The following is a 12004-nucleotide window of genomic DNA, read 5'->3' on the forward strand; positions in this document are numbered from 1 at the left end:
GTGACCATCGGGTTCTTGTTCACGTCCCTGACCAAGGCCCTTTTTCCCCCGATTGCCCAGTTTGGCCTGGCGGCCAGCTCTAGCAAGAGTCTTGATGGTTCCAATCTTCTTCCATTTAAGAATAATGGAGGCCAATGTGTGCTTGTGGACCTTCAATGCTGCATAATTGTTTTGGTACCCTTCCCAAAATCTGTGCCTCGGCACAATCCTGACTCGGAGCTCTACGGACAATTCCTTCGACCTCATGGCTTGGTTTTTGTGCAAACATGCACTGTCAACTGTGGGACCTTACAGTTGAAGTCGGAAGTTTACATACACTTATGTAGGAGTCATTAAAACTCGTTTCAACTACTCCACAAATTTCTTGTTAACAAGCTATAGTTTTGGCAAGTCGGTTAGGACATCTACTTTGTGCATGACACAATTTATTTTTCCAACAATTGTTTACAGACAGATTATTTCATTTATAATTCACTGTACCACAATTCCAGTGGGTCAGAAGTTTACATACACTAAATTGACTGTGCCTTTAAACAGCTTGGACAATTCCAGAAAATGATGTCATGGCTTTAGAAGCTTCTGATAGGCTAATTGACATCATTTTAGTTAATTGGAGGTTTACCTGTGGATGTATTTCAAGACCTACCTTCAAACTCCGTGCCTCTTTGCTTGACATCATGGGAAAATCTAAAGAAATCAGCCAGGACCTCAGATGAAAGATTGTAGACCTCCAAGTCTGGTTCATCCTTGGGAGCAATTTCCAAACGCCTTAAGGTACCACTTTCATCTGTACAAACAATAGTATGCAAGTATAATCATACCGCTCAGGAAGGAGACGCGTGCTGTCTCCTAGAGATGAACATACTTTGGTGCGAGAAGTGCAAATCGATCTCAGAACCACAGCAAACGACCTTGTGAAGATGCTGGAGGAAACAAAAGTATCTATATCCACAGTAAAACGAGTCCTATATCGACATACCCTGAGAGTCTGCTCAGCCTGGAAGAAGCCACTGCTCCAAAACCGCCATAAAAAAAGCCAGACTACGGTTTGCAACTGCACATGGTGACAAAGATCGTACTTTTTGGAAAAATGTCCTCTGGTCTGATGAAGCAAAAATAGAACTGTTTTGCCATAATGACCACCATTTATGTTTGGAGGAAAAGGGGGGGATGCTTGCAAGCCGAAGAACAACACCCAAACCGTGAAGCACGGGGCTGACAGCATCATGTTGTTGGGGTGCTTTGCTGCAGGAGGGACTGGTGCACTTCACAAAATACATAGCATCATGAGGAAAGGAAATTTATGTGGATATATTGAAGCAACATCTCAAGACATCAGTCAGGAAGTTAAATCTTGGTTGCAAATCGGTCTTCCAAATGAACAATGACCCCAAGCATACTTCCAAAGTTGTGGAAAGATGGCTTTAGGACAACAAAGTCAAGGTATTGGAGTAGCCATCACAAAGCCCTGACCTCAATCCTATAGAACATTTGTGGGCAGAACTGAAAAAGTGTGTTTGAGCAAGGAGGCCTACAAACCTGACTCGGTTACATCAGCTCTGTCAGGAGGAATGAGCCAAAATTCACCCATCTTATTGTGGGAAGGCTTTCTGAAAAGTTTGACCCAAGTTAAACAATTTAAAGGCAATGCTACCAAATGGGTCTGAATGCTTATGTAAATAATGTGTTTCTGTTTATAAAGCTTTTTTATATGCAAAAAAAAATGAAAAAGCTGTGTTTGCTTCATCATTATGGAGTATTGTGTGTAGATTGATGAGAATTATATAGTTTCTTAATCCATTTTAGAATAAAGTTGTAACGTAACAAAATGTGGAGAAAGTCAAGGGGTTTGAATAATTTCCGAATGCACTGTATAGTGTATCTCTATGCAGTTATATACATATTTGGAATTATACTTAACAAAAATAAAAACGCAAGATGTAGTGTTGGTCCCATGTTTCATCAGCTGAAATAAGGTGCAGATCTGTTCCATACTCACACATTTGTTTACCTCCCTCTTACTGAGCATTTATCCTTTGCCAAGATAATCATCCACCTGACAGGCATATCAAGAAGCTGATTAAACAGCACGATCATTACACAGGTGCGCCTTGTGCTGAGGACAATAAGAGGCCAGTTTTGTCACATAACACAATGCCACAGAAGTCTCAAGTTTTGAGTGAGCATGCAAATAGCAATGCTGACTGAAGGAATGTCAACCAGAGTTTATGCCAGATAATGTAGTTATTTTCTCTACCGTAAGCCTCCAACGTCGTTTTAGATAATTTGTCAGAACGTCTAACAGGCCTCACAACCGTAGACCAAGTGTAACCACACCAGCCCAGGACTTCCACATCCAGTTTCTTCACCTGCGGGATCATCTGAGACCAGCCACCCGGACAGCTGATGAAACTGAGGAGTATTTCTGTCTGTAATAAAGCCCTTTTGTGGTGGAAAAACAAATTCTGATTGGCTGAGCCTGGCTCCCCAGTGGATGGGCCTATGCCCTCCCAGGCCCACCCATTGCTGTGCCCATGCCCAGTCATGGGAAAACCGTAGATTAGGACCTAAAGAATTTATTTCAATTGACTGATTTCCTTATATGAACTGTAACTTAGTAAAATTGTTCAAATTGTTGGATCTTGTGTTTTATATTTTTGTTCAGTATAGATTACTTGAAATTAGTACTGTTCATCTGTTATATTTAGCCCTTCAGCCCAAATTTAAGAGCTGATTTGAACATATGAAACATCTACATATTTGACAAGATTTACATTGCAGTAGATTCATGTTAATAGAGACCAACATTTTTGTTGAAATATTTACTAAAATAATCAGGCTTTTCATTTACTACTTTTCCATCTGCTTTATTGTCTATTGGTGGCAGTCGTCTGCAAATCTCCATTCCTGACCCTAAAAAGCTCAAAGTTATGACCGGGGAGTGGTTTGAAGAGCTCCGGACTCGTCGCTATGGACGACAGTCAGACGTGACAGAAGTTCTCAGGTCTTCAATGAGAAGAAAGAAGCCAACAGGTATAGATTTCGTACCGATTACCTTTAATCAGTTAAATAATTACACTCAATCAATGAAAGAATAATTCATATTTTCCATATTCTGACTTTAACTCCTTTTGTCAGTCATCTCCCTCTGTCACTCCTCAGAGAGAAGGATAAAGACTAGTTATATTATTCATACAGAGGGATGGGCTGACCGAAGATAAATAATCTGAGTGATCATTGTCTGCTTCTTAGCCTTTAGGACTAGCACTTTCAGCGATGTCGGACAAACAGAAAACAAAGAAGGAGAAAAGGAGAATAAGGACCCTCAAACCAAGGCTTCTGAGATGTAAGTTTATTCTAAGAGTAGCCTACAATATCTAGATTTCTGGTCACACAGGGAATACAAACATACACATTGCAGAGGCTTAAGCATTGAACAGTGAATTGCTATCTCCTAATAGAAGAGAGATGTGTTACAAGAGCAAACTTCTGGCAATAAATGCTTCAGAAGACTTCTGTGCTGGTATTACATAATTATGCTTCATGGCTATGCCAGAGAATAACTTTTACTGTTACTGCAAGGTGTTTTCAAATCAAATTATAGTTGTCACATGCGCCGAATACAACAGGTGAAATCCTTACTTACATGCCCTTAACCAACAGCAGTTTTAAGAAAATAGAGTTAAGAAAATATTTATTAAACAAACTAAAGTAAAAAGTAACAAAATATAATAACAATAAAGAGGCTATATACAGGGGGTACCGGTACCGAGTAAATGTGCAGGCTAGTCGAGGTAATTTGTACATGTAGGTAGGGGTAAAGGGACTGTTATAGATAATAGCGAGTAGCAGCATTGTAAAAACAAGAGGGGGGGGGGGGGGTGTGTCAACGCAAATAGCTGATGGCCATTAGATTTATTTTACTCAATGATTTGTTTTAGCTTAGAAAGCAAGGAATTACTGTATTGGTGCACGCAATTCTATTACTCTATCTATGCATGCAACTCACTAAATAAATCACTTGGCTTTTCAACAATTGCATGAAGCTTTGAAAACTGATATTGAAGAAATACCTATTTGTCATTCAAACATTTTAATTTAGCCAAATATACACTTTTTTTTTAAAGAGTTCTACAACTTTCATTTGAAGTACTGCATATGCACATGAAGTACTTATATTCTTAATGTTTGAGTACAACTCCTTACAATCTCTCTTTTCCACACATAGCCAGACACCAGACACAAGTTTCCTCAGCCTATCTTTTCGTGAAAAGGTATTTTTTTATTGCATTATTATTTGAGACAAAACTTTCTTTCACTTTAATCAAAGAGTTGATACATAATAACACAGTTGTGATCCTCAGGCTAACCAGGAACTTAGCAATGAGGAAAGCACTGTGGATACTGGTGAGTATGAAATATTTAGCAGCTGTGGAAGGATCCACCGAACCCTATCCCGACAGGCCAACCGTAAACTAAACTTGAACTTTTCATTTGTTACAGACAACACCACTGTTGATGTTCCTGAATGGAAACATCCACTCTACAGGTCTCATGAGGGGCCTGCTAGTGAGGAAAAATGTACCAACCCATTTACATCTCAAAATCAAGAGATGCCATACTCTAGCACAACTGACACTGTCCACCAATCACCAGACAGGAAACCTGGACAAGAAAACAAGACAGAATCTGCTTATATTGCCAATGTCGTTCTTGAGTCGCAGCTCGGTCCTATCAACGTATCTAGTCCCGACCCTCAAACCAAACCAACAACCAAATCCCTGGACACTATTGTGAATCTGAAGTCTAGCAGTAAGCTGGTGTTTCCCCCTGAGATAAAGGATGATCCAGAGAAGAACAGCTCTGTAATGTATGTAGACCCCTATGTATGGACACAACCAGAGTTCAAAAGTAGCGTCATAGAGGCCGAGCCAAAAGACACAGAGATGGCCATAGGAACAACTAAAACAATAGTGATATTGCCTAGGGTTGACACACATAATAGGTCAGAGGATAGCACCATTGGTTTTGATGTTGAGCATTCAGGGCATGAGTCTCTCACTACTCCGTCTTTTGAGATCTCGACACAGAGCAGCCACATAAAGCCAAAGCCAAAAGAGGTCAACTTTACCCATGGAAAGACAAATACCGCAGGGACTCCACCTAGTGGCACTCTGACCCAATCAGAAGATAAGTTCAACAACAGGAGACCTGATGATGTAGTTTCAGAACGTGAGGGGCCTCGTAGCATGCAATCTTCAGAGGTCAAGTATGAGAAGGAGCAATTTCAGCTTGAATATGAAGATATGCTGGGGCTGGAATATGTTAGGCTAAACCAAGATGTTTCAACAGAGAGCCAAGAACTTCAAACAGACCAAAACCACAGTGAAATGCTATCATTTGAGGATACATACTCTCTCCAGAGAAATGACCCTTTGCCTACCATTGAGTCATTCAAATGTGTAGAGAAACCCCAGTACTTGCTCCAAGAGGGACCACAGGACATACTCACCATAGACAAACATGTTCCTGTTGATGAATCATCTATCTTCAAAGAGGCCAGACCCAAGAAGGACCTAGTTTGTTCAGAGGAATCGCTACCATTTGCTGTTCATGTTCAAGATGAAGTCATCATTTCTAGCAATCTCCATACATCAAAGGAGGACACTGGTGAGGACAAAGAGAAGGAAGTGTCAAAGTTTAGAAATGATTCTCTCTCACAGACTGCAATTGTTGGTGGCATGAAACATGTAACAAAGATGAACCATAGGGTTTCTCCAGGAGATTTTGATGAAGAAAATAAACAAGAACAGATGGATGTAAAGAAGTCTACTGAATCTCTAAGTAAAGCAGTGGATGGGCAGACATTTGTTACTTTAGATGGAGAGGAGGTAGATATATTTAAGGAAAGGAATACTTTGGAGTCTAAGCTGTCTTCAAATGTAGACTTTCAAAAAGTGAATCAGAAGACTGGAAAATGTCTCATTCCCACAATAGTGGTCAATTCCTCTGAATCCCGAGTGACAGATGACACTGAAGGTAAGAGGTCTCTCTGTTTTGCAGTTTAAACATTGGTATGGAGCTCTCTGTAATTTTTCAGTTTCACATGCCACAACATGTTACGATGCTTTTGTTAGCCGAACTAACATGATAAAATTAAATCCTGATCTCGTGATTTCAAATCTTTTGCCTTCATAACTGTGTTTGTGCTTGCTATTGAAGGTCAACTCTTAAGTGACTACATTGTTAGAAAGGAGGCTCAGAATGAAATTACTTTACAGTGTTTCCTCGTTTGCAATACATGACATTTGAGGAGTGTCATGACACACCTTTGACTTATAAAAAAATATATATATACAGTCCCGGTCAAAAGTTTGGACACACCTACTCATTCAAGGATTTTCCTTTATTTTCTTCAGTGGTTCCTCAATTAAAAGTTTTGAGATTATGCCGTGGGAATTTGTGGTTTAGAATGTTACCCTACATGACTACTTCATTGCTCCAGACAACCACAAGGGGGAGTTAGAGCACTGATTATGCTCTTGGTTCCCAATGCACTAATGTGTCTATAACTGACAATGAATGAGCAATATAAACCAAATTAAAACGGATAATTGTGCACAACTTCAAAATTGAATTTCAATGAACTGAATGATGAGGATGAAGAAGGTTATTCTAAGAGAAACAAAAATGTTATGTAATTATATTCCAGTTAGTTCTTTGTGGTTATCCTGACCTGGATGCCATGGATACAGTATTATAGTCTCTAAAATGAGCAATATTCCCACTGTCTCTTGCGCATGTCATTATCCTTTCATAATGCATCCTTATTTACAAAGTGATTATTATTATTATTATTATTATTAGATAAACTCACAGACCAGATTTGCCCTAACAAAAAATGCCCCTTAGATATTAATTTAGAATCCTCCAATCCTCTAAATTTAATTATTGGCAGAGAGACAGATTGCAAAATAGTTGGGAAGTGATTCCATGGCATGGAATTGACACAATTTTCTGTTCCTCCTGAAAGCCCTAACAGGCAAATGCATTATCTTCATCTCCCACACGCACTTTAAACATTTGGATAATAAAGCATTTAAAGGCTGACATTTAGAATCCTCTAATACTCCAAATGTAATTATTGGCAGAGAGTCATGTCATTGGCGGAGAGTCAGGCGGAGAATGACCTGCTAAATTATTTGAGCAAAAAATATTAAATTTTATTTGGAATTGCAATGATACTTATCACTTAACTAAATTGTTGGGAAGAGATTTTTAACTCAAACTCATGCACCTGCGAAATGGCAGATAAAGCATATACTGTATACTGTAGAATTTCTTGATATTCCTTGATAAAAATACAAAATTAATGGAAAAGGCAAGTGGAAGGGGGAGAAATGTTTTCGAACACTTGTTTTTCACAAGGGCTATTAGCAGGACAATAGACACGATGTGGTCCCAAAAAAACCTCTGACATAGGGTCCAGCATATCTCCTAATAATGAATTTGAATTCATTTGGTTTCTCTCCCTCTAAAAACAAAATACATTTTTCTAAACAACAAACTAGCTTTATTTGCAAATTAGTAAGAATGTCTCACCCCATGTTCAAGAATGGCCTTTTCCCTGTATTCCGATTACAATCGCTCACTTTCGGTTATTTGGAAACGAAATCATCTCCAAAATATTGTAATTTTGTTTAATCCACCAGAAAAATAATAGTTAATAATAGTTAAATAAAGGTTCAATTTAAATTGTAGAAAACAACTGGCGGCAATATTATTTGTCCCCCCAAAATAATTATGAAAATTGTTTTCATAAAAAACACTCCTAAATGCAATGTCCCAAGAAGGAAGTCACCGTACCTAAACAATAAAAAAGTTACACTTTAACTTAATTCATGATAAGAGAGAATGCAGGAGACAGTCAACTAACAAAGCAGGCAGCGGACCATTTTGTGCTGCTGAAACGTAAAGCTGCAACCGCAGTGCAATCAATAGGAGATGAACAGTGCCTGGTGCGGAAAATCTAGCTAACTTGTTATGCAAGTGTTGCACACCAACAGATGGAGAAAACCTACACCAGTCAAGCAATTCAATAATCAATAATCTTCATTTTAATTTGACTTCACAAAGAACAAGAGGGCTTAATTTGAGTCTATTTCCTTAGCCTAGACCTATATAAAATAACTTAGCCTACCTCAGCCAGTTATGAGGCTTAACAGCCTAATAGAAGTAGGATTTTTTTTATTAGGCCTACTTAGAATTGCAACTCGTCAAAAATATAGCATCCTACATAAAACAATAATTTAACGAAAAAAAGTGTCTGTGTCGGGATAGCCAGCTCTGTAACGACCGAACAAACAGAACATACTGTCAGCTTGAAATGTAAATATCCCTGGATAAGCTCTCACAATAATATTAGTATTTACTAAATACAGTCATATAGGCCACTAAGTTACTTATTCAATGATAAAAGTTGCATTTCCCCTCGGACACGATCTTGTGGATGTTTGGTTTGATGGATGGATGTGATTTTGATGTGCAGGCAGTCCTTGATTGACTTATGTGAAAGCCGGTTCCTGTCATGAGTCTATATTGCGCTCATAAAGGAAAATGAGGACTCACAGGTGTAAGTCAATCCAAACATTGTTAGCACATAAAATGTAAGTTTCTTTATTGTGCTGTATTCCTCTGAGCATGACACCCACAACGCACACAGGGACTCGGCACTCCTGAGCGCATCCCTGATTTGGCTCGATGTCTGGAATTCAGTCAGCTCAGTTTGAATTGTGGCCTCATCCAGCGAAGGTATTGTTTTCTTAGCAAGGGAGGAAAATTCTCCACCTGGGCGGACTGTGAGAGGATAACGTACAAACGCAATGATATCCTTGGGCATGCTGTAGTCTTCAAATCTGGTGGATAAGTTGTCCCTGCTTGATGGAATCTTCCATCACCTCTGTGACAATGCTGCAGCCTGGTCCCTCAGCCTGTCGTTTCTTCAGTGTGCTGAAGTGCAGAAGCCTTCCAGATGACAAGTCCAAATCGAACAACTCAAGCTTCCTAGTAAAGGCCTCAAATTTCTCCACCATGTCCACAGCTGTTTCCCCCTTCCTTGTAACAGCAGATTTATTCCGCAAAAAAAGCTGTGGTTGCAGCTTGCAGTTAATGATTCAATGTTTCTGTGTCGGGTCTCTGTATGGGGCGGGAAGGCCACTGAAAGTTCAATGCTTCGATTCAGAATTACGTCTGAGATTGCAAATAATTCAAACAGCGATATTTTCATTGCAAATAAGACACACTGGCTTGGCATTGGGAAAAGATGGAGCGATGAACGCATATCTCTCTGTACAATCTTCACTGAAATTTCGATTTTCATAATCTACGTTTCTTCTTGATACTTTTTGAGAGCGACCTTTTATCTTGCTATTAAGCAAATTGTTCTGAACAAATGTTGACTTTGTAGTGTAGCCTACAATAAGCTACGTACTGTAGACGTGTTTTTCCCCACCAATCACGCACAGAGACAAAATAATAATAATTGAATAGAAACATAGTGATGTTATGAGCGTTATCAGATCAACATTATTATCTTATTGTCACTGAATTTATTATGTACAAATCATATGTGTTAAATATGTAGTGTAGGCCAATTAATTGTGCTAATATTATATACATATTATGTTCTGGCCAGCTGAGTATCGTCTCAGAAAAAAATTATCCTGGGGCCAAACCTAGTTGACGAACCCTGATATACAATATGTGCTACAGAGCCTTTCCATAAGTCCACTTAAGTTTCTTCAACTGTCTTCTGATTGATTAGAGCGATGTTGATGTTGTACTGTGATGCCAGCAGATTCCAGACTGCATTTGCCAGTCGCTCATCTTCAACCGTCAGTGAGTTGGTTTTAATAGTCTCGCTGGAAATGGAATACAATGTAAAAATGTGCAGCATACAGTAAAGACCAACAGTCTATTTATTTAAACATTATTTTTAGCATTATTAGACCTACTTTACAGTATCACTGTACCTGTTAATTTTCCTGGACTTTGACGTTTGGCGTAACACAGGCAAATAGCACTGTCCGTGACCATAATCCCCAAGTCTAACAGTATTTTACCGACATGTTTAATTATTCAAGGCTCCTTTCTCTGTGGTGGAGTTATTTTAAGATTTCTTAATGGAACACCCAAAGTCATCCAATTGTTATAATAGAATTTGAAACAATAGCCTACAAACGTGTGGTCAACTATTTCAGCACTGTTTTATGATGCTCTGAGACAAGCATGGGGACTGGTCTTGATAAATCAATTCGATTTTTTTATTTTCACAGAATCTCTGTTTGGGTATTGGTTAGCCTACAATTAGAGTGTGGAAACGGTCATGTTGTACAGCGCCATATTTTCCTAAAGGAAACCCTGAGTTTTTGTTTTTTTCTTCTTGGAATAGAAAAACCCCATAATATTAATCATATTAATACAATTCTCTAGTACCGGCAATATCACAAAGTTACATGCTTCCCAAAGATGCCCTCTGCAGGTCGAACTAGCACTAACTAGCATTAATGGCAACAAAGGCTGGATAACATACCATAGAATTCTGTGGCAGCCCACAAGGTGTGCTGCAGTGTGATGCAACTTTTACAGGATGAACCACTGTACTTTGAAGAATCTCAAATATAAAATATATTTTGATTTTTTTTGACACTTTTTTTGGTTACTACATGATTACATGTGTTATTTTAGTCTTCACTATTCTAAATAGTAAATAGTAAAAATAAAGAAAATGCCTTGAATGAGTTGGTGTGTTCAAACTTTTGACTGGTACTGTGTGTGTGTGTGTGTGTGTGTATATATATATATATGTATGTATGTATGTATATATATATATGTATGTATGTATGTATGTATATATGTATATATGTGTATATGTATATATGTGTATATGTGTATATGTGTATATATACATATATATACACACACACACACAGTACATTCGGAATGTGTTCAGACGCCTTCCTTTTTTCCACATTTTGTTACATTACAGCCTTATTCTAAAATTGATTAAATGAAACAATTTCCTCATCAATCTACACACAATACCCCATAATGACGAAGCAAAAACAGGTTTTTAGAAATGTTTGCAAATCTATTAAAATTAAAAACAGAAATACCTTATTTACATAAGTATTCAGACCATTTGCGATGAGACTCAATTGAGCTGAGGTGAATCCTGTTTCCATTGATCATCCATGAGATGTTTCTACAACTTGATTGGAGTCCACCTGTGGTAAATTCAATTAATTGGACATGATTTGGAAAGGCACACACATTTCTGTATAAGTTCCCACAGTTGAAAGTGCATGACAGATCAAAAACCAAGCCATTAGGTCGAAGGAATAGTTCGTAGGGCTCCGAGGCAGGATTGTGTCGTGGCACAGATCTGAGGAAGGGTACCAACAAATGCTGTGGGGATGTTTTTCAGCGACAGGGACTGGGAGACTAGTCAGGATCGAGGGAAAGATGAACTGAGCAAAGTACAATCAATCACATTTATTTATAAATCCCTTTTTATATCAGTAGACGTCACAAAGTGCAATACCGAAAACCAGCCTAAAACCTCAAACAGTAAGCATTGCAGATGTAGAAGCATGGTGGCTAGGAAAAAGTCCCTAGAAAGGCAGGAACTTGGGAAGAAACCTAGAGAGGAATGAGGCTCATTGGCCAGTCCTCTTCTTTCTGTGCCAGGTAGAGATTATAATAGTACATGGCCATTTAAGGCCAGATTGTTCTTCAAGATGTTCAAACATTCATAGATGACCAGCAGGGTCAAATAATAATCACAGTGGTTGTAGATGGTGCAACCTGAGGAGTAAATGTCAGTTGGCTTTTCATATCTGAGCATTCAGAGGTTGAGAAAGCAGGTGCCGTAGAGAGAGAGAGTCGAAAACAGCAAGTCCGGGACAAGGAAGCACGTCGGTGAACAGGTCAGGGTTCCCTAGAA

At 38.7% G+C, this 12004-nt stretch overlaps 1 protein-coding gene and 1 pseudogene across 3 annotated transcripts in view; one reads left to right on the forward strand and one right to left on the reverse strand.

Moving 5' to 3' along the window:
• si:ch211-266g18.6 (synaptotagmin-like protein 2) overlaps window positions 1–12004 on the forward strand; it is a 60061-nt gene that overhangs the window by 10626 nt on the left and 37431 nt on the right. For all 3 annotated transcript variants that reach the window (XR_016491869.1, XM_021584357.3, XM_036962781.2), the window contains 5 exons: window positions 2888–3033; window positions 3253–3346; window positions 4229–4274; window positions 4365–4407; window positions 4504–6039. Coding sequence is in view for 2 of the 3 variants with exons in the window: in XM_021584357.3 (XP_021440032.3) it covers window positions 2888–3033; window positions 3253–3346; window positions 4229–4274; window positions 4365–4407; window positions 4504–6039 (1865 nt within the window). In the remaining variant the exon portion in view is untranslated. The remainder of the gene's footprint in view (window positions 1–2887; window positions 3034–3252; window positions 3347–4228; window positions 4275–4364; window positions 4408–4503; window positions 6040–12004) is intronic.
• On the reverse strand, window positions 8467–10127 carry LOC149972033 (general transcription factor II-I repeat domain-containing protein 2-like; annotated as a pseudogene).

The sequence above is a fragment of the Oncorhynchus mykiss genome, chromosome 25 (genome assembly GCF_057628025.1).
Source record: "Oncorhynchus mykiss isolate SJ-2025 chromosome 25, ASM5762802v1, whole genome shotgun sequence".
Lineage (NCBI taxonomy): Eukaryota > Metazoa > Chordata > Actinopteri > Salmoniformes > Salmonidae > Oncorhynchus > Oncorhynchus mykiss.